Source organism: Penicillium roqueforti (genome assembly GCF_015533775.1).
Source record: "Penicillium roqueforti strain LCP96 04111 chromosome Unknown scaffold_12, whole genome shotgun sequence".
NCBI classification, from domain to species: Eukaryota; Fungi; Ascomycota; class Eurotiomycetes; order Eurotiales; family Aspergillaceae; genus Penicillium; species Penicillium roqueforti.
The window spans coordinates 589481-615082 of record NW_024067576.1 but is presented as its reverse complement, the minus strand read 5'-3'; the positions used below and the strand labels follow the sequence as shown (position 1 = coordinate 615082).

Below are 25602 nucleotides of genomic sequence, written 5' to 3'. Positions count from 1 at the left end.
AGAGATTAAAAGGGAGATATAATGGCACTAGTAATAGGTTCGAGTGCGTCTGGATCCGACGTCTCATGAAGAGCCACGAGATTTCCCTCAAAAAACTATGACCGCACGAGGGGACGGATATAGTAGAGTGAGCGTTGAAAATGGAACGGTTCATTCTCCAGATTCGAGACAGTACGTTCGGTTCATTCAGACAAGAGGGGGTGGGACGATGCGCCTCTCAGAATATGCACATCGTCTCACTGATGGTCTGGATCTCCTCGAAAAGACAGAACTCTGGAAATAAGAGCCGGCCATTGCTGGTTGACAAAGAGCCGCCGATCCCTGTGGGCCCGCAGCACTTTAGTGCAATCCACGTGATTTCGTGTCGCCTCGACGCGGGACTATGTGATCAATCACATTCAACGGCGATCCGAGCACTTTCGTTTCTCAGCTCTCTCTGTGTTTGGCTCTTTATTCGATTGTATTCGATAAAGCTAAAGGCCAACGGGCTCACACGCCCCTCTCATAGCTTTTGTTCGAAATGTACGTGCCGATCATTCCCGTCTCGTGTCGCGATGCTAACTGAGGTTTAGGTGTAAGTGCAACAACTATAGCTCGGCGAGGAAAAAAAAGGAACAAACGGTCATCTAACATACTGTAGCGAAGATTGATAAGCTCTCTATACTGGGGTACGTCTCTCAAAGCTTTTGATCCGAGTGCGGCCACTGCGGAGAGTAATTACACTCATGCTCATAAAACCACGCTTGTTCTAGAGTCCGCTCCTTCGATAATACGCGCAGCGAAACGATCCAATTCCACACACCTCTCACATTGATTGTCGGTTACAATGGCTCAGGAAAAACAGTACGAAATGGCGAAATGGACGACTAGAGTTGCGACCAGCAGGGAACTGACGTGGATCTAGACTATCATCGAGTGTCTCAAATATGCCACAACGGGCGATCTTCCTCCGAACAGCAAAGGCGGTGCTTTCATCCACGACCCGAAACTATGTGGCGAAAAAGAGGTACTGGCCCAGGTGAAGCTGTCATTCAAGGCCACTTCCGGAGCGAAAATGGTTGCCACGCGCAGTCTACAGCTTACGGTCAAGAAAACCACACGACAGCAGAAGACCCTAGAAGGCCAGCTGCTTATGGTCAAAAACGGCGAGCGCACAGCTATTTCATCGCGAGTGGCTGAGCTGGACCAAATCATGCCGCAGTATCTGGGCGTCTCAAAGGCCGTACTGGATTCGGTCATTTTCTGCCACCAGGACGAAAGTCTGTGGCCAATGAGTGAACCGTCTGTGTTGAAAAAGAGGTTTGACGAAATATTTGAGGCTATGAAGTACACCAAGGCTATTGACAACATCAAAGCACTGCGGAAGAAGCAGAACGAGGAGCTTGGCAAATATAAGATTATGGAGCAACATGCGAAAGAAGACAAAGACAAAGCAGACCGTGCTGAAAAACGATCCATCAAGCTTCAAGAGGAAATCGAGGCCTTGCGCGAAGAGACCCAGCGGATGTCACAAGAGATGCGGCGCGTCGCGGAGCTTGCCGATAAGGCTTGGACGCAATCAGAAAGTTATGCCCAGGTGCTCGGTGCTCTTGAGGGCAAGCGCATCGAAGCTAAAAGTATCCAAACCACCATTGATAACCTCAAGAGACATCTAGTTGAGCTTGATGAGTCCGATGAATGGCTTGAATCTACCCTGGAGCAATTCGAAGTGAAGCAGGTCCAATACCAGCAACAAGAAGAGTCACAAAAGGAAAGCTATATGGAAATTAAGGAGCAGATTGAGCAGACTCGGCACCGCCTTGGGCTGAAACAAGCTGAGAATGGAAAGTTTGAGAACGACAAGGCCAACTTTGAGCGTCAGTCTCAAAGGCGTCAGAACATGATTAATGAGATTGCTCGTGCCAACAACATCCGTGGTATTGGCGAGAAGATGGATCAGTCTGAAATTGACACCTTCATGCAGAAGATCAAACGCCTCTTAAAAGACCAGAACCAATCTCTGGATCGTGTGAGGCGTGAAGCCCAGAAAGAGCTCCGCGAGGTTCAAGAAAAATTGAATGAGATTGGGCAAACCAAGTCCGCCCTTCAAGAGACCAAGCACGCGGCAAAACGACAGATTGCTGCGAATGACAAGGAGGCAACAACCCATCAAAAAAAGCTCAATGAAATCGAAGTTGATGAGGGCCTACAGGCTGCGCTTGAGTCAAAGGTGGAGGATATCACTTCGAACCTTGAGCACGCGAAAGAGCGAGCCAAAACTGCTTCCTGGGATCAAGATATCCAGGATACCAATGCGGAAATTCGGCGCCTTGAGGATGAAAGCTCGAGATTGAATACCGAGCTCATTGAATCAACCAAGAAGGCTGGGGACTTGGCTCGCTTAGACCACCTCAAGAAAGAATTGAAGGACCGCGAACGCAGCCTACAGACGATGAGAGGAGCTCATAGCGATCGCCTCGAGAAGGTCGTTGGTCCCGACTGGAAGCCGGACACATTAGAGCGAGGCTTCCAACAAGCTCTCGATAGCGAATCAAAGCAGGTGGCCGATGCAGAGCGACAGCGCGACGGCGTGAGCCGAGAATTGGAGCATGTAGAGTTCAAGCTCAAGACTGCCAAGAGGAACCTCAAGCAGCGTCAAAAGGAACTTGATGAATGCGTGAAGGAAATCCACGAAGCAGTCGACGCAGAGCCTTCCGAATACCCTGAAATTGTGAAGGAGCGCCAGGCACAGTATGATCTCGCTCGCAAAGACGCTGATCAATATGCCGGAATGGGAGAATATCTTACAAAATGTCTTGATGCTGCTAAGCGTACCAAGCTGTGCCGAACATGTCAAAGATCGTTCAAGAACGATGCAGAACTCCAGACCTTCACAAAGAAGTTGGATGCCCTAGTCAAGAAGGCTGGCCTTGATGCCGAAGATGAGACCCTGAAGAGCCTTGAAGAAGATCTCGAAACTGCTCGCGCTGCTAGTGCATCATACGACACCTGGGTCCGCTTGTCAGAGACCGTCATCCCGGAGCTTCAACAAGAGGAGCAAGAATCCGAATCCCAGCGTGACCAACTTCTAGAGAAGCTAGAAACCCACGACGGAAAGGTCAGCGAGAAAACAGAAAGCAAGCGTGATGTCGAGGGGCTTGCTAAGACAGTGAGCACTATCGCGCGTTACGATGTGGAGATCAAGACGATCAAATCACAAATTCAAGAGCTTTCTGCAAAGCAGCAAGACCCTTCAACTGCCCGTACCCTGGAAGACATTCAGGAGGAAATTGCTTTCATCAATGAAAAGTCACGAGAGTTGAAAAAGACTCTAACAAAAGTGACAAATGAGAAAGAAAAGACACGGTCAGAGATCAACAAGCTCGAGCTAGAATTCAGAGATGTGAAGAGCAACCTAGACAATGCCAAATTCCAGCTGGAAAAGAAAGCGGACCTGATCGTCCGGATTAAAGAATTCAAGAAACTCAATAATCAGCAGCGGGACGCAATTGAGAAGGCAGATCGAGATATCGAAAGTCTCACGCCAGAGTTGCTTCAAGCCCAAGCCCGTTACGATGATATCAGCCAGCGAGCCGACGAGCGTGAACGAGATCTGCAGCACGAGATCAGCCGCTTATCTGAGAACATCAATCAGCTTGACCTTGCCAATGATGACATCAACTCGTACAATCAACGGGGAGGTCTGGGCCAACTTGAACGATGCAAGCAGGAGCTTCAAGAAATCGAAGCTGAAATTGGCAAACTCGAAGCCGATCAAAGCGAGATCACAAGGGAGATTAACAAAATCTCGACCCAACTCAAGGACAGCGAAAACACCAAGCGGCAATACTCTGACAACTTGACATATCGCCAAGCCACTCGATCTCTCAACACAGTTGCTGAAGAAGTTGAGCACTTGGAAGCCCAAAATGCTGAAGTGGACCGAGGCCGTTTCAAGCAAGAGTCAGAACGCTGGACTCGTGAACACAATGCCCTTGCTGCCAAACAGGCGAGCAAGATGGGCGAAATGAAGTCCAAGGACGATCAGTTGATGCAGCTGCTAGCGGACTGGAACACAGATTATAAGGATGCATCCTCAAAATACAAGGAATCCCACATCAAAGTGGAGACCACCAAAGCCGCCGTGGAAGACCTGGCTCGATACGGTGGCGCTCTTGACAAAGCAATCATGCAATACCACGGCCTGAAGATGGCGGAAATCAACGCTATCGCTGGCGAACTGTGGCAGAAAACATATCGCGGAACAGATGTCGACACAATCCTCATCCGGTCTGATAACGAGAACGCCAAGGGCAATCGATCATACAACTACCGCGTCTGTATGGTCAAGTCAGGCGCCGAGATGGACATGCGAGGTCGATGCAGTGCAGGCCAAAAGGTCCTAGCTAGTATCATCATTCGTCTCGCCCTTGCGGAATGTTTCGGTGTCAATTGCGGTCTCATCGCTCTTGATGAGCCCACTACGAACCTGGACCGAGATAATATTCGCTCTCTGGCGGAGTCGCTGCATGACATTATCCGCACTCGTCAACAGCAGGCTAATTTCCAGTTGATTGTCATCACGCACGATGAAGAATTCCTGCGCCACATGAAATGTGGTGACTTTACCGACTATTACTACCGTGTTTCGCGCAACGAGAGACAGAAATCAATCATTGAGCGGCAGTCAATCGCTGAAGTATGTATTTGACTTGGTACCAGGTAATGATTCTTCTTGCTAACAATGTTCTAGGTCATGTAACACTTCTCGCGAATGCATTCTCTTCTGTAAGTCGTTGTTCGGACATTTCATAGTTTTGCATGGGGTGATGTCTTTCTCATCTGTTTTAGGCCGTCTTTCATACTTTAGCGTTGATATTGCGAGATGTTGAATCTACAATTATTGCTATTGCTATTTGATGCCTATGCGCCTCCATCTACTTCAGTGTTCACGCAATTTGAGTAACAAGGGAATGCGACATGCGCATTAAAAAGATATTCCAAGAAATAGTACATAGTCGTAACGGGAAAAAGATGCTATGCTACAGACAGCCGATTTCTCAAGACGAAGAAACCAGTTGGATGGATCAACCGAATCCAAAGACAACACTAGAACAAAACTGCACTATCTTACACTTGCTTATCCACCTGGCCTCTAGCCTCAGCGAGCATGCGCTCCTGATCCTTCTTCGCCTGCCGGATAGCCTGGACACGTTCGCGATCCGGGCCCGATTTCTTTTTGATCTCCGCCAACTTCTGTGCCAGCGCGATGTCTTCGCTGGTGGCGGGGACTACCTTCGCGCCCGTCATGGCCTGGACACGATCCCAGATTTGTTGGTACGTGCGGTTCTTGATATCCAGAACAGCTGATTGCTCATTGGCCTCGGGGGTCGGAGCAAGCTCATCGACGACCTTTCTTTCGTTTGCGAGAGCCGCTGCGGCGCTGCCGACCCGTTCGGCGAAGTAAATTGTCAATGCTGCGGGTCCTTGCTGGTTGGAGGTTTGTGCCACAGTCATCGGCACGCCTGGGTTGTGATATTTCAGTCGCGGAAGACAGTTACGCCAGAAATGCCGCGCGCCTCCGTGGCCCTGGTCGATCTTGCGTGCATATGTGAGGTGGAGTCGGGTGACGGCTGGGAATTCTTTTGATGCGGAGGTGAGGCTGGGAAAGATGGCTGCACCTGTGCCAACTTTGGTTTCGAGCATCTGCAACAGTGAAAGAACGAGTCAGTTGATTGATTGCATATCGGCCAGACTGTGGGAGACACGAGTTCGGCCTCGGAGGTTGCAGGGTCGGAGATCTCGAAGAACGGGGTTTCGGGCTTACTCTCTGTTGACAGAAACAATTTTACATTAGTATATCAATTCTGCGTTACATTGAGAAGCTCGGGTAGGGAGAGCTGAGAGAAGCTATACATACAGTTTGCAGCCTACGAAGCCGCTTGAACAAGTTGACCATGATGAAGGCTGTTCCGCACAGGGACTGGCCCTTATGCGATGAGACGTGCGGGTATAGGGATAAGGCAAAAGTAGAAGACTAATTGGCAAGATAATTGCTCAATAACAGGTAATATAGGTCCGGAATTGCGAGTTTGTTGATCGGGGAAATTTATCGCAGATGCGCTTGTCGGCGAAGAAGTTGCTCCGTGATAGTCACGTGCACCTCCAATCTATAGATGGTATTGATCCGGTCACATAGAAGACGTTTAGTTGAAACTCACTTTAGAGACAAAAGGAGAATGAGAATTCATCTTTTGACTAGATTTATATACATATATTGCCTCAGATCTCTTACTTATCACCTCTTTTACACACCAATGCAGCATTCTAAACGACATCTGGAGTGTGGAATCCGCCGTAAAATACAGTACACTCGTATTACACTGACTCACAAACTGAACAAACCGAGCAAACAGTTTTATATCTCGCCTCGCGCTTCTTTTGCTCCCCTCCGCTCTCCAAGGGAATTATAGGCCAATTCTGACAATCAGGAAAAATGGCCGCCGCAGTTGCATCCGCAGCTGAGCTCGATCCGAGCAACAGCTCAAAGAACACCCTCAAATTGGAAAATGTGGCTATACCCCTCCCTCCCCACCATCCCCGATTTTTATTTACTAACTATCATCTCGCCTGCCAGACCGAAAAGCGAGACACCCTAGTCGCAATAGAAAAGAAGTACCAAGCACAATGGAAGGAGAACAAGATTTTCGAAGTCGATGCGCCCTCATTCGAGGAATCCCCCCAGGGTGCCATGACCCCCGCCGAGCTCCGTGAGAAGTACCCCAAGTTCTTCGGTACCATGGCCTACCCTTACATGAACGGTACTCTGCACGCCGGACACAGCTTTACTGCTAGTAAGGTCGAGTTCATGGCTGGATTTGCCCGCATGGAGGGCAAGCGAGCCCTTTTCCCTCTGGGCTTCCACTGCACCGGTATGCCTATCAAGGCTTGTGCCGATAAGCTTGCCAACGAGGTGAAGAAGTTCGGCCAGGGTTTCGAAGGATACAATGAGGAGGCAGAGGCCGCCGAGGACCTCCTCGCAGCCCCCACACAAGAAGTTAAGACTGAGGCAGGTGAGAAGTTCTCTGGCAAGAAGAGCAAGGCCGCTGCCAAGACCGTGAAGATGAAGTATCAGTTCCAGATCATGCTGGCAATTGGCGTTCCTCTAAAGGAAATTCACAAGTTTGCCGACGCTGCCCACTGGCTCGAACACTTCCCTCCTCTTGCCATCCGTGATCTCGACAGTATCGGTGCCCGCATCGATTGGCGCCGACAGTTCGTCACCACCGATGCTAACCCCTACTACGATGCTTTCGTGCGTTGGCAGATGAACCGCCTGCACGAGCTCGGTAAGATCATGTACGGCAACCGTTACACCATCTACTCGCCTAAGGACGGTCAGCCTTGCATGGACCACGACCGCACTGAGGGTGAGGGCATCGGTCCTCAGGAATACTCCGCGATCAAGCTCCAGGTCAAGGAGTGGTCGCCTAAAATTGCAGAGCTCGTGAAAGGAAAGATCGAGGATGACGCGAAGGTATACTTCGTTCCTGCTACCCTGCGTCCGGAGACCATGTACGGTCAGACTAGCTGCTTCGTCGGTCCCAAGATCAACTACGGTCTTTTCAAGCTCAAGGAGAAGGAATACATTGTTGTTACCAAGCGAGCTGCTTGGAACATGGCCTTCCAGGGTCATTTCTTCGGCGATAAGTTCCCCAAGACCCAAGATGAGCTCCCGCTGGTTCTCGAGGTGCCGGGTTCCGCCTTCGTCGGAACACTGGTCAATGCACCTCTGTCTTTCCACACCGAGGGTATTCGCATCCTGCCCATGGAAAGTGTTTCGGCAGCCAAGGGTACTGGTGTTGTTACCTCTGTTCCCTCCGACAGCCCTGACGATTACGCCACCCTGGTGGATTTGGCGAAGAAGGCTGAGTATTACGGCATCCAGAAGGAGTGGGCTGAGCTGGAAATATTCCCGCTCATTGACACTCCCACCTACGGCAGCTTGACTGCTCCTGCTCTGGTCAAGGAGCTGAAGATCAACTCTCCCAAGGACGTCACCCAGCTTGCTCAGGCCAAGGACTTGGCCTACATGGAAGGTTTCTACAAGGGTACTATGCTAGTTGGTAAATATAAGGGCGAGCCTGTCAGTGAGGCTAAGGACAAGGTCCGCAAGGACCTCTACGACAGTGGTGATGCCTTCCCTTTCGCCGACCCAATGGGCAAGGTTGTCAGCCGTAGTGGTGACGACTGTGTTGTTGCCTACCTGGGCCAGTGGTTCCTGAACTACGGTGAGAATGATGCCGAGTGGCAGCAGGAGACCCTGAACTACGTTGTCAACAACCTCAACACCTACTCCGCCGAATGCAAAAACGGGTTCGAGAAGAATCTTTCCTGGCTGAACCGCTGGGCATGTGCCAGAACCTATGGTCTTGGATCCAGGCTGCCATGGGACAAGCAGTTCCTAGTTGAGAGTCTGAGTGACAGTACCGTCTATATGGCCTACTACACCATCGCCCACCTCCTTCACGGTGACCGGTACGGCAAGACGACCGGCTCCCTGAACGTGACCGCCGAACAGATGACCGATGAGGTCTGGGACTACGTTTTCACAAGAAGGGAAATTAGCGACGAACTCATCTCTAAGAGTGGAATCAGCAAGGAATCTCTGCAGAAAATGCGCCGTGAATTCGAATACTGGTACCCTCTGGATGTCCGTGTCTCCGGAAAGGACCTGATCCAGAACCACTTGACCTTCTTCCTCTACATCCATATTGCTCTCTTCCCCAAGGAATACTGGCCTCGTGGTGTCCGTGCTAACGGCCACTTGCTCCTCAACGGCGAGAAAATGAGTAAGAGTACCGGTAACTTCCTGACTCTCAAGGATGCCGTTGACAAGTTCGGTGCCGATGCTACCCGTATTGCATTTGCCGATGCTGGTGACAGCATTGAAGATGCCAACTTTGAGGAGTCTGTTGCCAACAGCAACATCCTGCGTCTCCACACCTTGAAGGAGTGGATCGAGGAGATTGCTAAGGACGAGACTCTGCGCACTGGACCTGCTGATGCTTTCGCTGACAAGCTTTTCAATAACGAACTTAACAGCCTGGTTCGCGAGACCCAAAAGCACTACCAGGAGTAAGTGGACTTCACTGCTTTGCACTCTTGCTTCGCATTCCATTAATTCATTGACATCAATAACTAACCCTTTAATCTAGCACCGATTTCAAGCTTGCTCTCAAGTCCGGTCTATATGACTTCACTAGCTCCCGTGACAGCTACCGTGAGGCTTCCACTGCTGCTGGCGTGGGTATGCACCGTGATACCATTATGCGCTACATTGAGCTGCAGGCTCTGATGCTGGCACCCATTACTCCTCACTGGGCTGAGCACATCTGGCTCGAGGTCCTCAATAAGGTCAGTTTCCTTACCCCACTTTATGCTCAACCTTGATCTAACACCTTTTAGCCCGAGTCTATTCACTTCGCCCAGTTCCCTTCTGTGCCAGAGCCCTCTCCCGAGCTGACCGCCGCTCAGAACTACGTCCGTGGTACCGCAAGCAACATCATGAGCTCCGAGGGTAACTTCACCAAGAAGCTCTCCAAGGGCAAGAACATTGCCTTCGACCCCCGCAAGCCCAAGAAGCTTATCATCTTCGTTGCCAAGAAGTTCCCCAACTGGCAGGAGAAGTACATTGACCTGGTCCGCGATTCTTTCGACGCGCTGAACCTCTCCTTCAACGACAAGGAGCTCAGCGCAAAGGTTGGCAAGTTCGGTGAGATGAAGAAGGCCATGCCCTTTGTTCAGAACCTGAAGCGCCGTCTGGTCAACGCTGGCGAGTCCCCTGCCACTGTCTTCGATCGCAAGCTTCCCTTCGATGAGTTCGTCGTTCTTTCCGAGATGGTGGGTGGTCTGAAGCGCACCTCTGGTTTCAAGGAGATTGAGATCATTGCTGTTGATGAGGGTGGCAAGACTGGTGAGGTTGTTGGTACTGGTGAGAAGCGTGAGGGCTTGGCCGGTGAGAATGCCGTGCCAGGAACTCCTACATTCCAATTTGTCAACGTCGAATAAACGACATTGCTTTGAAAAATACAATCTCATTTTCCAGTTTCAAAAAATCATGCTTGATGACTTCTGCCAAAATCAAATAAAACATATAGCATATAGCATTTTCAATATTTCAGTTCTATTCCTTTGCATCTAAGCATTCACTACCTCTGATTGCATTGTCCTTCGTTTTTATGCCATACTTTCCCCGTATCTTCAAGTCTTGATGGTGACATCGAGAATATTTCATTTACTTGACCTTAAAACACTCAACAATCTATAAATCACAAAACAAACCATCAATCAACGGGCCGAACCAATACATAGAAATAATCAGCAAATGACTCACCTGTTAAAGCCTTCCTGCAATATCTCCTCTTCCTGTGAGAACACCAGGCGGAACCACCCAATATCCCTCGAATGCTCTTCCCCGGGATGTAAGAACACACCAGCATCGACGAGCCTCTCAGCAAGAGAAAACTCCCGGTTTCGCGGGGTAAGATAATCGTCACGGGGCAGATATGGTGACAGGTCGATGTAGACGAAGAAGCCAGCGTTTCTGATAACCGGATTAGATGAGGATTTGAATAATGTCTTCTCCGAGTTTGGTATACTCACCCGCCCTTGACATAGTTGATTCCCTCCCTGTTGAGCACTGAGGTTGTAAACCGGTAGGCTGAAGCGAGGCTCTGTCTTGCTTTGGCTGTGAAGCTTGCCACGAAAGCTTGGTCTTCTAGAATCACGGTGCCGATAGTCACCGCTGCTTGTGAAGCGCCGTGCAGTCTCCTATATAGAGTTAATCTTTGACGTTTTTTAGTTTTCGTGGTGCTCGGTCGAGATCTCACAGGATTGTTCTGCAGGCTTGCCGAAGCTGCCGATTTTTGGTCACCAAGAACCCAAGGTGGAGGCCTCCAGAAGCGAAGTCCTATAATTATATCATGTCAAATTGGTTGCCTCTATTGAGATTTTCCGATGCCTACCTTGCTGAAACCATATAACACATGGACCAGGTTAGGATCTATCAATCCCGCAAGATCCAGCGAGAGGATTGACGTAAATGGCACAGCCTCAGGGTCACCAGAATTAAACACGCATGAAGCGTATACCTCATCACTGATGAGATGGAGGTTATGCTTATTACAGAATCGGGTGATAGCCTTGAGTGTCTCGACTGGGTAACAACGACCTGGCCGTACCAAATCAGTTCAATCAACGGACCAAGCGGCATGTATAACTCACCGACAGGGTTATGTGGATTGACGAGCAGAACAGCTCGAATGTTCTTGGAGGATTCCTTAAAAGCCAGTTCATATTTTTCCACACAAGCAGGAGAGAATGCCTCTTCCACAGTTGTATCAGCATAAACCATTTTAACGCCAGATTCAACGCCGTAGTCGAGCTCAAAGCGGCCATATATGGGTCTGCTGACGAGGATCCCATCCCCGGATTCTGCGAGACTGTGTCCTAGCATGCTGCCAAGAGAAGTCGGACAGTCTGCCACTAATATGTCCTCGGGATCAATTGGGGCATGTGGTTTGAGGATATTGTTCAGGTGAACTGCAGCAGCAGCTGGTAATCTTGCAGCTGTCGGTGCGCTTGGGCGGTAGCTGATAGAATCTTGTGTAAAAACGACCTATGTGATTTAGCGGGATTCTTTCAGTCAGTGGACACTATGTGGGCATGAAGTGAAAATTGGAATACGCACATTTTGGTTGATATATCTGGCTATCTCCGCTCTCATTGGTCTCTGGTTGGAAGTTAGCTCTTGGTTTCCGGCCGTGAGGATATATGTTGTAGATACATTCTCCGCCAGGCCAAATGAGATGAGCCCTGTCGGGTTCTCCATTGGGTCATAGGTCTGAGTTAGACTAAAGCGCCAGGGCTTGGCCAGTTCCCTGGCATTTTCGCTTCCCCGAAAAGATAACATCATGGGATAGACGAGCGTGAATGCTGATTTGCTGAACGTTAGGGAGTGATATATATATTGAGACGAGTTAATTGCACAGGAACAAATCTAGCAATTATAAAAGAATCTTGTCAGAATAAATAAGCGAGTCGTCGTATGTTGTCGGAAGGCGAAAGGTTGATCCCCCACCTACGAGCCCTACGTACAAAATGAGGACCTTTGGAAAGAACCATTCTGCGGGCTATGAATCGTTAACTGGTTAGTTCCATGTGATAATTGATATTTGTCAACTTAGAACGTTCTTGGTCATCCCCAAGGTCTTCAAGCATGAACCATTCATGCGGTCTGTATCTCCCCGCCCGGATATAAGACTCAACAACATCCCCTACATCCCCAGTATGTAGATAATGCTCTAGCCTAAACTTCGGCCTTGGGTTGTCATTCGGACAAATATGCCGGCTGACGCATTGGTCTCAAATGCATAAGTGATCTTGATCTGAAACTTGGCAGGCATTTGTCGATAACTGAGCCCCTATTGGGAGAGGGGGGAGATTAGACCTTGCGGCCTTTTTACCGATAACCCTTTTCGATCATTGTGACAGGAATCTAGAAGCGATATTCGAAGTTAGGACAACGAGCAAAGTGATATGAGGATTCTGGAGTGCAATTTACCTGATTTCAGAAATGGAATGTCTGTGTCTAGAAGAAAAACAAGATCGAAAATGTTTTCCATCTTGTAAGGCGCCAGAGCGATCTTGATGGAAGAAGGAGTGTAAGATGGAGAAAGAAAGAAGAAGCAAGTTGCAAAGTGGAAGCAGCCAATTGATATAGCTGACCACTTTAAGGACGGAGAGGAGAAACGCCGACCCGCTATGCTAAATGGCCTAATGTACACGTCCATATAATATACCCAAATCACAACAAAAATCAATATCTCGTCCGCGGCTGTTTGCGCTTGTCGATTTTCTTCTTCTCTGCAATGAAGTTCCAACATTCAATCGGACGTCGGCACCCAATATGTTTCCCGTTGGGAGTGAAAACCTCGACCTGCGGATAGGAAGGTTCGTCTTCAGTGTCCCGCTTGCTGCGGATTTGTATACTGAGCTCGATCCAGCCGCAGCCCTCGATGAGAATATCTGCCGACATCACACGATACGGCAATGAAGGCACAGGGATCCCCCTGTCCTTTACAGCTTTGGCTAGCGAGGTGGGAAGATTCGAGGTGGTGGTATCCCACTTCAAGTCGAATATACCGGCCGAGGCAATTGTGCTGCCGGTTCCTTCTTTCATAATGACAGTCCCTCGGTAGGGGATTTCTTCGGCCTGCGTATCAATTGCTTTCTGTGTGTTGGTGATATGAGACTCGAGAGGCAGGAAACTGGCCGACATGACAGTATCTTGAGGGTTCACAGCGGTAATGCGGATAAGACCACCACCAAGCAAAAGAGACTGGCCGGGTTTAATGGTCGAACGTTCAGGCTTGATCCGCTTCGTCATGATCAAATCACGTTTGTATTCATCCCGAACAAAGTCCTCCAACAGACCACGCTCTAGGCCGGGCAAATCGATGACCTCGCCCTTTCCACGACCGAATGGAATGCGGATAGGCGAGACTGTAGTGCCTGGAAGAGAAGACACGACTGGGAGCACAGGATAGAGATCCTCGCGGGGGGCGGGGGGCAGAAGGCTGTCGGGGTTAAGGAAGGTGGGAATCTCATTTTCCTCACGGCGTTGAACCCACTCTTCAATTTTCTCCACATTCCTAGAATCCTTGGGGAAACACGCTTCGATGAAGCTGCTCTTTCCCACGTTTGCCTTACCAACGACCCAAATGCCGCCACCATGCTCTCGAATCTCTTCCTTGACCTCCTTAGTCCACCACCCACGATGCGCGCTAATCATGTGCACGTTGCCTAAACGGGCCTCCTTCCCCGATCTTCCCAAAGCTGCGCGGAGCTCTGTGCGAATATAATCCATCTTCGAGTCTACCTGCTCTTTCGTTGCCGCCAAAAGATCCGAGCGCGTAATTATAAACGAGAGTGATGGAAGTCTTCTTCCGCGTTCAAATTTCTCGTTCGTAGATCGTCGGTTCCGCGAACGTTGCTCCTGCAGCATTAAAGCCCAATGAATCCGTGGAACGAGAGACATTGGGAAATCTGCAGCATCGATGATATGGTAGACACGGTTGTGTCGATACGGTGATTCTTCGAGGTAGTTTCGTATAGACAAAATAGTCGGCTTGGGCGAAGAGACTGCCTTGTTGTGGTGTATCAAGTCGTGGCAACGATCACAGACTTCGGTAATTCGACCCGGAGACCCAAGAAAATTATTCTCGGGATCGACAGCTTCATCCGGAAAAGCTCCATCTTTTTCTTCAGTCAGCAAAATGGCAACCTTACGCAATTGTCTAGATGTCCTACCTTGAATAGGCTTGGGTGGCACTGCATCCTCGATGGCATCGCTCTGCTGTGCGCTTAAGCTACCTCCCTCGGTAGATATAACCTCATTTTGTTGTTTATTTCTGTATTCAATTGCTTCCTTTCTCACGGCGAGTAGCTTCCGAATCTGCTTTCGAGATGTACCATAGTATCCTGGCTCGTTTGCCTCAACTGTTTGGGAGAATGCGCCACATCCTGGGCAGCACAACGGCAGGGAATCGGCTAGAGTGCCAGCTTGAGGCTCAGCCAGGGGCTGTTCTCGTTGAAGGCGAGTTGTTGAAAAGCATCGGCATTGCCTGCGGAGGTCCGCAAGGCCTTTGGATTGTGGCGCGGCGCGCGATTTTGAGAAGGGAATTTGAGCCTGAGATCGAGGAATGCTCTTTGGGAGCAGACACAGCAGACTGAATCTCGGGTTTCTGAACACTGCGCCTCGAGAGCAGAGTGACATGATGGCGTGCGAAACTGCGGAGTAGCTGCGGAGCTTTTTTCTTTGGAGACAGTTATCTATCGATAGCGCACATGGTAAATTCGGGCCGCCGTACAACAACGCGCAACAAGTCATTTTACGGATTAGTATACTAAAGTGAGACTAAAATTGGTGGCAGTAAATGAATTTGGATTGAAAACTCCTATCGGAGACTGAAATTATTGGCACAGAAGGCGCTGAAACACAGATGCGCTGGAGAATCCCTGAAAGTAGCAGTAAAAGAACGCTGTCGTGAAACATGGACAAATATTGGTTTGCTAGAAGATCAAGCGCGCGCCTTTCCCTTTCCCTTGCCGGATTCCTCCATCTCGTCATCGGAGTCACTCATGAACTCGTCATCCTCATCGAAACCAATGAACTTCCTTGGTGCGGCCTTTTGAGGCATAGACGGCCTAGCAACAGAATTGGATGATTCTCCATTTTCCTCGCTCTCTTCGTCCTCGCTGGACGAGGCATCCTCCTCACTGCCCTCGGAGCTGGCGCTGGTGCTGGATCCACCCAGGAGTGCGTCGCGAAGATTATCCGTCCATTGGCCATCCTTGACAGCCCGTAGAACTGCTTCCCGAGTCTTTTCACTCATTTCCTCCCTATCTTCCATCCACTGTCCATCCAACTTCTGCCTGCCGCTGCCGTTCTTCAACTCGTCTTGACGCTTTTCGGCCATCTCCACTACGGACTGCCATCGGCGTTGACGCTCCTCTTTCTCTTTCTTGTCCATTTCTGGCTTGACAGCGAGATATTCCGCTAGTGCCTTTGCCTCGTTGACAGTGCGCAACCGGCGGCCATCGAGATTGCGACTGGAGCCATTGTTATCGCCTTGATTGCGCTTTCGCTTGCTGGACATGCGGCCACCGGCAGCACGCAGTTGAGAGCCGAAACCACCTTTGCCACCGCGGATGGGGGCAGTCAGGCGTAGCGGAAGGAGTGTGGAGGTAAAGACGCCATCACGGGTCGGGAGAAAAGATTGGATACACTCGGAGGTGGCCGTGAGATGTTTGTTATTTGTTGTAGTAAGGACGAGAGACTGAAGAGAGAGTGATGAGGGGAGATATGAAGCGATCTTGGCGGCCAGGTCTGATGTGCTCGCTGTCGATGGCAAAATGAACGAAAGTGTCGCCGGCAGCGACAGTCCCGGAAAGGACGACAACAGAACGTTGACAGTTGAGGAAGCCATATTGTGTGTCAGAAACAGTTCACGATATACTAGTAGGAGCGTGCAACTGAAGAGTTTGGTAGGAAGAAAGTATAGTTGTATTAGAAGATGGACGATGTTCCGATAAGATCGAGATGGCCGCAGCCAGGATGACTAATCATATTCTTAGTCAGCGATTATGGTTCCTCTCACGTGATGGTGTATCACCTCCAAGGTTGTATCATGTGACCTGAACCACAAGCTGATTAGGGTCATAACCCTACACCCAATTCGGACCGACGCACTTTTCTCATAGCGAAGCTCCACTCTTCATCCATCATTTAAATCAACCATTATTTTCGGGCGTTGTCAAAGCGATTCCCCGACTTGCAACAGGAACTCGCGACAATGTACGTATCCTCGCTCTTACGATTATTCCCGACACATTTACTAACAATGGCGCAGGCTTATCCCCAAGGACGACCGCAAGAAGATCCACGAGTACCTCTTCCGTGGTATGTAACGAGAACCTTCGTCGACGTTCCCGCGACACTGCGACATTGCGCTCGCGTCATGTGCGGATTCACTAACCCAAATTATAGAGGGAGTGCTCGTGGCCAAGAAGGACTTCAACCTTCCCAAGCACGGTGACATTGACACCAAGAACCTCTATGTCATCAAGGCCCTCCAGTCCCTGGACTCCCGCGGCTTTGTCAAGACTCAGTTCTCGTGGCAGTACTACTACTACACCCTCACCCCCGAGGTACGACTCGTCTACATCTAACACGCTCACATGTCCAAATACTAATCAAATAACAGGGTCTGGACTACCTCCGTGAGTGGCTCCACCTCCCCGCCGAGGTTGTCCCCGCCACCCACATCAAGCAGCAGCGTTCCCACGCTCCCCCCCGCGGCATGATGGGCGGTGAGGAGCAGCGCGGTGAGCGTCGTGGTCCCCGTGCTCCCCGTGAGGGCGGTTACCGCCGTCGCGAGGAGGGTGGAAAGGAGGGCGGTGCCCCCGGCGAGTTCGCTCCCTCTTTCCGCGGTGGCTTCGGCCGTGGCCGTGGTGCTGCTCCCCAGGAGTAAATGCTGAGAGGCATTGGTGTCCTGTCAACCACTTCTCGGTCAATCTAGAGTCTTGATGGTGTACCCGAATTCGGCTGCCGGACTAGAGGTTTCTCGAAATGGGCCTTACACTCGGTGCACCTAGATCTCGGTCCAGCTTCACTGGGACTTGGGGATACAGGAAACAAAATAAAAAGAAGAAATTCATGTTTCCACTGGTTTCATTATGTAGATCCATGTGGATTGATGTAGATTGTCATAGTCACTCATTGCTAAATTTATGACATGAGTGACAATGGTCTATTAGTGAACTTAGTGTAGGTCTTCGAGCTCTCTTGACTAGTCGATCTATTGCATTCCTGGAGAACGCATTCACTCTATGTACGTCACACTGATTGAGCAACGACGGAGTAGATAATTTCGAAGCTAATCTCGGTGTAATATGCATTAATATACCTGACGTATTTAAACGTTCTGAACTATATACAAGGCGTTTCTGTTCGGTTAAAGTGAGCATCCGCCTTACAAGAATCTCTTCCGGTCATAACGCACTACAGCCTGCAAAATGACAGATGCTCCAGTAGCGCAATCATCGGCAGTAGAGAACTCCTCGGGGTGATGACTAAGACCATCCTTGCATGGAATAAAAATCATGCTCGTTGGGACACGCTTGGAAGTGAAGACACTGTCATGGCCAGCACCACTCATAATGGTCCGCACAAGTGACTTTGTATCCGCAACAGAAGCATCTGCGACAACAGCCTGAGCTGACTGCTCCACACACTTAATGCAGTCTTCATGGAACTTGATTGCAGGTGAGTCGAAGTCTAGAGTCCACTCAACGCGACAAGGTTTACCAATACCAGCACCCTCAGCGGCGGCAATAGCGTCGAAATCAGCGCGCAGCTCCTTCTCGACTTCGGCAACTAGCTCTGTCTCAGGCCCACGGATATCCAAGCTAAAGCTCACCTCTCCAGGAACTGTGTTCACACTGCCGGGCTTCGCTTCGACAATGCCGACACTGGCTAGACAACCCTTCGAAGCTGCCACTTCCCGTGCGCGCACCATCATCTGGGCGAATGCATAGAGAGCGTCTGCTCGATGTTCAAAGGCAGTGGTTCCTGTGTGTGTATCTCGCCCGATGACGTTGAGACGGAACCATTTGTAGGCCTGCACAGCTGTCACAACTCCGACCCGCTGGTTTGCCGACACCAAGTATGGGCCTTGCTCAATGTGCACTTCGAAATGGGCGGCCATCGGGGTCGACTTGTACGAGCATGGGACATCACCCAAGTAACCAATCTTCTGCAAGGCGCTCTTCATAGTCTCTGGTGCTGATGCCGCTGTTGGCAGCGATGCCACAGTTGGGACTTCTTTGAGATTATGTGCTTGCGCCAATGGGATGCACTCGGCCCATACACCACTCGAGATCATGCTGATCGGGAATCGGGCGCCCTCCTCGCTGGACACGGTCAGTGATGATCATTGTCCAGGTTGAACGTGGGATCTTACTTGGTCCAGTCGACAACCCCGACTCCGCCTTCCGTTTCCAGACCCATGTCATTCATAGTCTTGATGACTTCGATACCTGACAACACACCCAGAATACCATCGTACCGCCCACCGGTCGGTTGTGTATCGAGATGGCTCCCAATAAAGGTGGCAGGTACATCCGCTCTCCGACCAGGACGAACAGCAAAGATATTACCCATCTCGTCCACGGTGACGTTGCACTTGAGATCTTTCATAGTCCGGATGAACCAATCACGGACGTGCTTGTCATCTTCTGAAATCGCCAGGCGCTGCATGCCGGTATCTGTAGGTCCACTATCAAGTCGCCGAGGCTTTTGTTAGCGGTTATTCTCCAGTCGCCTTGGAAAATATGGTTGTATCTTACTCTCCCCACCTGATCCCAGATCCCCATTGACACGAATGATGAAGATCATTGGCCAGGCGCTCCTTGTTAGCCCTGAGCGCAGAGACCTGAGTCTCAGAGAGCTCTGTTGTCAACATAGCTTGTATACGTGATGAAGAAAGTGTTCGAGCAGGGTTCAAAATGAGAGGCTTCACAAGTTGAAGATACTTTCTTGGGGGATTTCGTAAAAACAGAGAATGCGCCATGCGTACTATCGCTTTATAAAGGAAAGCTGGAAGGTCTGGAGTACTTTGTATGGTCATTGATAAGAAGTGGAGTTGGGCGGACAAAAGTCCGCGGTCCCGCGATAGTCCCCGATTTACTTCAACCCCCGCAACACCGGGTTTCAGCTTAGACTTGGAAGTGTTCTGCTCTCATGGTCAATCAATTAACATACCATGAGATTTATTGGTTGTGACTGAGCTCACACTCTCGTCTATACCGAGGTCAAGTCGGTGGACGAAGACCATGTCAACATAAGGCCAACATGAATATGATAGTTTGCCCTGAAGCTTGTGCCTGCAATAACTTCCTGCAATGCGTGTAAATCTGTTTTCTTGGGTCGTAAACAAAGAGAAAAAGATTAGAGCGTACAAAAAATGTCGGCGTAGTGGGCACAAAACCCAGTCTCGCTCGTTTGCTCATGCTTGCTGTCTCCATTTGCGCCTTTTCTCTTTCTCTTCTCTCCCACAATTATTTCCACTTCTAAATTCATCAGTCGTCAACCAAGTTTCATCTAGAACCGGGCTGGATCCTCATATGCTGACTATCAGTTGGGCATTCTCGAGGCCAACTCCATTGTAAGATGAGACGCAATATTGGAATATTCTACAACACATGCTGCCATTTTATCATCAGAAGAATCGAAGAATTACTACATGATAAGTGTCATTGATTTCTCGAAGACAGTGACTCTAATTGATGTTTTCTAGAGCTGTACTCTATCACGCATCGTCCGTCGCTTTGTGAGCCCATACATCTGCGAGATTCGCCAACAAGCTCTCACTCTCGTGGGCTAGAAGCGAGGCCCTTTGAAACGATGGTGGCGGAAGAAATACTGAAAACTGGGGTCTTCAGGTCATGACACAGCTAGGATGTCTCCATGCGCCACTTGCACACTTGGGCTCAGAATTATCTTCGCTGTCACTTACTGACTAGAGTTACCTCCGGGCATATCACATCTCAACTTGGATACGGTCTGATAACATCGTACAGGATCTGGGTTTAATGCTCCAATACTTCAAGAGGGTTTGAGTTCCTTTACTTATCCTGGTCTTTCGAACTCGTCCAAGTTTTGCTCACTTGGCCCAGTTCTGATATCCAGGGGGTTTCAGTGGGTTTTGGTGAACTTCAAGGTCGGTACAAAGCCTCATGGATGTTTTCAAGTTCATCACACCATGATTAGAAAAAGACCAAGATCAAAACTTCTGTCACGTCATGAAATGAGCGGGTGAGCTTCGTGCTCTTTTCATGCGCAAGATATGGCCTGCTCAGAACATAACAGAATACATAAGGTTAAATTAGAAGCTATTATAGCATTAGATCTATTTTTCTTGATCGTTGATAAATTTATTATAAGGGCACCACCAAGGTTCTATCCCCCGTAGACTTCTTCATATTATTTTACAATGTTTTTATGGACGATTACCATATTTCCTTCTAGAGCAGGTATGGCTCATGGTCGAGTTACCAACTAGGCCACTGGGTTTCGCATGAATACTATACACTGACTTTGGTACTTAACCAATCTCAATCACGTGATAATCGGTCATAGTAACGAATACTGCCAATATCTCGAGCTTTCAAACAAGATATTTGATAGATCTCTTCCATAGTCTCTACCTATAGCTCGTAGCTCTGCTTTTTTAATTACGATTAAGTAAAGACCAAAAACTCAATGAAAATGGTAAAGGAAGACGTTGAAATTGCATTTATCAAAAAAACGCACGGACCAGATTTCCGATGGAGCCTCATAACTCTATCCCAAACAAATGTCAAGAATGAGGTATGGCCCCTCTAGGCCCCCAACAACCCATCTCCCAATCGAGAAGCCCTGCTGATATCAATCCAGGGAGTTTCTCCAGTTATTCAAGGAGACCCAGAGGGTCCACGGCATCCCACACAAAATCATCAGCCTCTGTCTCCTCTTGCATACTCTGAGAAGATGGGCTAGCCTCCTCTTTGGCCCACATGGTCACGGGCACTAGGTGAGGGAGACTTAGCGGCCGTGCATCTAAAGGAAGGCAAAATAGTACGCGAGGGTGAGGGCGAGAGCGAGCATGCCGCGGTAGGAGAGTCTGTATATACAGATTAGTGTGACGTGGCAGGTCTTGCAAGAGAAGTGTGCACACAATACAGAATAACTTAGATGAAGAGAAAGAAGAAGCAAGTTGAAAATTGGGAAGCTTCCTGTTTATATAGCTATCCCTTAGGCAAGGATCTATCTAAACAAACCATTTCGCGTCGTATCACAGCTTTATGTTATGGTTCTCTTCTATCCCCCTTAATAGAAATGTTAGCGCGTCACATCAATAAATGGTTATTGTCCGTGGGGAAGAGCAATACCAAGCCAGTGTCTATTAAAAGACTACCATATTGTTGTTTTATACCGTAGAGACTACTACAGGGAGAGAAAAAAAAAAAGGATTAAAAAAGTGGACGAACGGTTTGAACCCAGAGCCGTGAGTGCGTAATTCTCGACAGTGTTCTAAACCAGGCAGCTGACCTAGAGGGTAGTCTAGAGCAGTACTGCTCGATAGACTTACCGACTAGGCCACTGGGTGTCCTTACTCCTACCACACTGACTTTGATACTTAACCAATAGATGCTTATTGGTTTTTATAATCAGTGATACTGAAATTTTATCTAACTACCTGCCACATTATTCGCAATTGACCTACTGAGAGCAAATTCTGCACTTTATACCTTAGGAACTGATATAAGGAATGAGAAAAAAAAAAGAATTAAAAAAGTGGACGAACGGTTTGAACCCAGAGCCGTGAGTGCGTAATTCTCGACAGTGTTCTAAACCAGGCAGCTGATCTAGAGGGTAGTCTAGAGCGGTACTGCTCGATAGACTTACCGACTAGGCCACTGGGTGTCCTTACTCCTACCACACTGACTTTGATACTTAACCAACGGATTCTTATTGGTTTTTCATACTCCATCCAATCACCATTCTCGCCTTTCACCATGTACCTCACCTACCTGCTCAGACGATGCGTTATGCTTCTCCTGATCACTCTGTAACAAAAAAACAGAACATATCTTGCCATATGTACCCTATATGGTTTAAAGTATATTGCTTACATGATTAGGATATACTGCCTAGTAAAGAACAAAGAACACACGGTCTCAAGACTCACTGATCTTGATAATCTGGTTGCTCCTCTTTACAGCCACTATTGCTTTTCATTCTGTGGGGGTGTTAGATTTACAATACTCCTTTTATGTGCCAGGTCTTGCAAAGAGAGAGGAGCGCATCTAATACAAAATAACTAGGATGGAGAAAGAAAGAAGAGGCAAGTTGCAAATTGGAAGCAGCCAGTTGATATCGCTGACCCTTTGCAAAAGTTGGTAACCTCGAACGTTTTGCTTAGCTATCTAGCAAACAATCTATGTGATGCAAACTAATAGACATGCAAACAGTAAGCGAGCAAGCAAACATGAAGCATATGGTAGCAATCTATTGTAGATTAGGTGATCTCTGAATAGCTTCATCTGTCTTGGAAACCACCTAGAAATATGGACATGTCTGCATTTTTATGGGTGAAAAGCTTCATTCTTGGAGACTAGAATTAACTAACCAGTTAGTTAGTTATAGGGATTTCGAAGCCCTCGGATGGGCAATGTCACATTTTCAGGCGAAGTGACAGCAGGCGAGGGCGAGGGCTTGGAAGGCGAGGGCGTGGCATGTGAGGGAGCGGCAGGCGAGGGCGCTGTAACTGGCGAGATGAGGCAGAAACTTCTCTTCGCGATAGCCGAAGAGTCGGCAGATTCAGCTACCTCATTCTTTTGGGTAGCCGCGGCAGCTTCTGTCTCTTTAGATCATTAGCGTCTACCCAGTATCATATATACCATAAAACATACCTATCTTCTTCGCCTTCTTTTGCCTATAGCGGCGATGATTACGCTTGCGCTTTAGGGGAAGCGCAGGGTCACGTACTCCCTGCACAAGCGAAGGCTAATTCAACCAAAATGTTAATTCAGATCATACGATGCGTAGCTATGATGGGACAAGCAGAAGACCTCGACGGGTTGAGACCAGAGTAGATATAAGTACTTACGACATCAATTCCATGGTCTCGTAGATATCGGCGGAAGCTTGGGTTCCGCTTTTTCTTATTCTTTGGGGTTTCCCCCCGGGAAAGAGGGTCTTCCATTGTGATGGTTATGGCTGTTTTGAAAGGTGGATGGGATGAGATGCGAAAAGAGAAGAGGAGAGGAAGAGAAATGTTTTACGCGCGGGGAGTTTGAAGAGCTGAGCACCTTCCTCGTTGACTGCGCCCATTCTCTGTTTGACTGGGGAGGTCTCTCCCCTTCCCAATAAACCTGTTTGTAGCAACTGACGAAGTCTGTCTCACGCGGATATCTTCCAGCTATCGCTTCAAGTACGAGTATCTTTTGTCTAAACTTTATAAAAGTCCAAAGTATAAGTTTTCCATTGGGATTGGGTGCTGTATCTCCTATGAGGGCTTTATACGTGTGAAAATAGACTTATCACAAGGCCACCTCGAAGAGCCAAGAGTCACCAAAGATAACCAGCATTTGGACAGAGAGGATTGGTAGACTGTCCTTGTCAAAAAATATGAGTTTGGATTTAAACGTATAAATTGAGGCTATACGAGATATGGAAAGCCATGGTACTAGGAGATATGTCATGGTATTTGAATGCAACCCCTGGGAGAAAATTATCAAATCCAGAAACAATTCTGAATAAGGAGTAACTCTACCATCAGAAGCACCTTAAAGTCGCCGCCTATCATTTCTTGGGATGATCGTATGTTTGGGTAGCATCTTATGCTCGGGCAGAAGGTCCTCAGAAACAACGGTTGTAATAGGCGATTCATAGAGAATTACGACAATAACACTTGTATTCAGGTTGGCATGCATTCTTTGTCTTCCACCCTCACTGACATATGATGCATTGTTCGTCGGATTGGCGTGTAAACTGGATATGTTCGGAAAAGCATTATTGCCTTTTGGCTTCTGGGGAAAATAACTGTGTTGCTGAGGAGCAAATCATCAAAACCTTAACGTTTGAAGACAAAAATGGCCAAGGATGTAGACTCCAAAAGCTGTTCGTGGATCCGATTGTCGATCACAAGGCGGTTATGAAGCGCCTGCATTGTAAAACTGGTACCGATAACTGAACACTAGCAAGAGATCGGTATGTTAAATTGGAAATCAAACCTCGCTCGAGCGTATTGGAGACCATATAGAGGTATGAGCCACCGAATATAATCGAAACGAGCCCGTTTCCTCTGTTAGCCAGAGCTGCTGGTGGAAGATATGATATTCCCCGAGGTCAAAGAGGGTGGCGGCGATGAAACAACAACAGAGAATTGTATAGGAGGAAATAAACGATAGATAGGAGATTTAAGCAGGCCAGGCAGTAATTCGTCATGGAGACAACAGAGAAATAAGTTGCCAAAAGTAGAACTTCAGAAGGGAGCGGTGTTGGTTAAGTATCAAAGTCAGTATTATAGGAGTAAGGACACCCAGTGGCCTAGTCGGTAAGTCTATCGAGCAGTACTGCTCTAGACTACCCTCTAGGTCAACTGCCAGGTTTAGAACACTGTCGAGAATTACGCACTCACGGCTCTGGGTTCAAACCGTTCGTCCACTTTTTTAATTCTTTTTTTTTTCTCATTCCTTATATCAGCTCCTAGGGTATAAAATAATAACGTGGCAGGTATTTAGATAATAGTTCAGTATCACTGATTATAAAAACCAATAAGCATCTATTGGTTAAGTATCAAAGTCAGTATGGTAGGAGTAAGGACACCCAGTGGCCTAGTTGGTAAGTCTATCGAGCAGTACCGCTCTAGACTACCCTCTAGGTCAACTGCCTGGTTTAGAACACTGTCGAGAATTTCGCACTCACGGCTCTGGGTTCAAACCACTTGTCCACTTTTTTTATCCTTTTTACCTCTGCTGGTTCACATCCCCTTGTCTATACTTAGAGCATAAAGTAGTGTTTATTCTGACCAAACAGCGAGCTTGGATGATATGATGCTTTATTCATTTTGACACCAGGATAGAAAACATGCTATATGCTTGAACAGCAAGCTAATTTTCTAGTAAGTCAGAGATGAACGAGGAGGTGGCAAAATTTATAAAATGCAGACAATCTTTCTATATATTAGTCTCCTCGATCGTGGTAGGCGCGTTGTTGCTTTTCTAGTGTGAGGATGACTGGACAACAGACGTAGACGCTAGCAAATTCAGCAACACAGACACAGGCTGTTTGCACATCTCACGTAGAAAAAATTATCATTTTTTCTCAATCCCTTCTGACTTCCCTCCCACTTTCATCCCCATTTTCATTATTTCACCAAATATAACCTCAGAGATGGCTGCAAGCAGTATGCAAAATCGCAAAAAGACTGACACAGTTACTGAAGATACTGT

At 48.4% G+C, this 25602-nt stretch overlaps 10 protein-coding genes across 10 annotated transcripts; 3 read left to right on the top strand and 7 right to left on the bottom strand.

The window, feature by feature from the left end:
• Positions 1–224: 224 nt before the first annotated feature.
• On the top strand, positions 225–4741 carry LCP9604111_5372 (MRX complex DNA-binding subunit; the record flags this gene model as incomplete). Its single annotated transcript, XM_039073175.1, has 5 exons — positions 225–522; positions 641–668; positions 753–843; positions 905–4678; positions 4733–4741. 5 exons carry the CDS (start codon positions 225–227, stop codon positions 4739–4741), a joined length of 4200 nt encoding a protein of 1399 aa, XP_038928834.1.
• A 368-nt stretch (positions 4742–5109) lies between these two features.
• Positions 5110–5938, bottom strand: LCP9604111_5371 (mitochondrial 54S ribosomal protein mL61; the record flags this gene model as incomplete). The annotated part of the gene is made up of 3 exons (XM_039073174.1): positions 5110–5660; positions 5704–5809; positions 5900–5938. The coding sequence occupies 3 exons, from the start codon at positions 5936–5938 to the stop codon at positions 5110–5112; spliced, it is 696 nt and encodes a 231-aa protein (XP_038928833.1).
• Positions 5939–6475: 537 nt separating this feature from the next.
• LCP9604111_5370 (leucine--tRNA ligase CDC60) lies at positions 6476–10050 on the top strand (the record flags this gene model as incomplete). Its single annotated transcript, XM_039073173.1, has 4 exons — positions 6476–6550; positions 6617–9117; positions 9198–9396; positions 9448–10050. The coding sequence occupies 4 exons, from the start codon at positions 6476–6478 to the stop codon at positions 10048–10050; spliced, it is 3378 nt and encodes a 1125-aa protein (XP_038928832.1).
• Positions 10051–10272: 222 nt separating this feature from the next.
• Positions 10273–11872, bottom strand: LCP9604111_5369 (pyridoxal phosphate-dependent aminotransferase; the record flags this gene model as incomplete). Its single annotated transcript, XM_039073171.1, has 8 exons — positions 10273–10303; positions 10376–10585; positions 10645–10812; positions 10872–10951; positions 11007–11212; positions 11266–11659; positions 11732–11773; positions 11828–11872. 8 exons carry the CDS (start codon positions 11870–11872, stop codon positions 10273–10275), a joined length of 1176 nt encoding a protein of 391 aa, XP_038928831.1.
• Positions 11873–12344: 472 nt separating this feature from the next.
• Positions 12345–12665, bottom strand: LCP9604111_5368 (uncharacterized protein; the record flags this gene model as incomplete). The annotated part of the gene is made up of 3 exons (XM_039073170.1): positions 12345–12464; positions 12507–12538; positions 12605–12665. 3 exons carry the CDS (start codon positions 12663–12665, stop codon positions 12345–12347), a joined length of 213 nt encoding a protein of 70 aa, XP_038928830.1.
• A 194-nt stretch (positions 12666–12859) lies between these two features.
• On the bottom strand, positions 12860–14818 carry LCP9604111_5367 (uncharacterized protein; the record flags this gene model as incomplete). Its single annotated transcript, XM_039073169.1, has 2 exons — positions 12860–14298; positions 14353–14818. The coding sequence occupies 2 exons, from the start codon at positions 14816–14818 to the stop codon at positions 12860–12862; spliced, it is 1905 nt and encodes a 634-aa protein (XP_038928829.1).
• A 304-nt stretch (positions 14819–15122) lies between these two features.
• LCP9604111_5366 (telomere maintenance SDE2 family protein) lies at positions 15123–16031 on the bottom strand (the record flags this gene model as incomplete). The annotated part of the gene is made up of 1 exon (XM_039073168.1): positions 15123–16031. One exon carries the CDS (start codon positions 16029–16031, stop codon positions 15123–15125), a length of 909 nt encoding a protein of 302 aa, XP_038928828.1.
• A 157-nt stretch (positions 16032–16188) lies between these two features.
• On the top strand, positions 16189–17075 carry LCP9604111_5365 (40S ribosomal protein eS10; the record flags this gene model as incomplete). Its single annotated transcript, XM_039073167.1, has 5 exons — positions 16189–16191; positions 16365–16399; positions 16455–16504; positions 16592–16752; positions 16809–17075. The coding sequence occupies 5 exons, from the start codon at positions 16189–16191 to the stop codon at positions 17073–17075; spliced, it is 516 nt and encodes a 171-aa protein (XP_038928827.1).
• A 501-nt stretch (positions 17076–17576) lies between these two features.
• LCP9604111_5364 (M20 family metallo-hydrolase) lies at positions 17577–19067 on the bottom strand (the record flags this gene model as incomplete). Its single annotated transcript, XM_039073166.1, has 3 exons — positions 17577–18516; positions 18567–18881; positions 18952–19067. 3 exons carry the CDS (start codon positions 19065–19067, stop codon positions 17577–17579), a joined length of 1371 nt encoding a protein of 456 aa, XP_038928826.1.
• Positions 19068–22782: 3715 nt separating this feature from the next.
• Positions 22783–23351, bottom strand: LCP9604111_5363 (uncharacterized protein; the record flags this gene model as incomplete). Its single annotated transcript, XM_039073165.1, has 3 exons — positions 22783–23009; positions 23059–23152; positions 23256–23351. 3 exons carry the CDS (start codon positions 23349–23351, stop codon positions 22783–22785), a joined length of 417 nt encoding a protein of 138 aa, XP_038928825.1.
• Positions 23352–25602: the final 2251 nt, after the last annotated feature.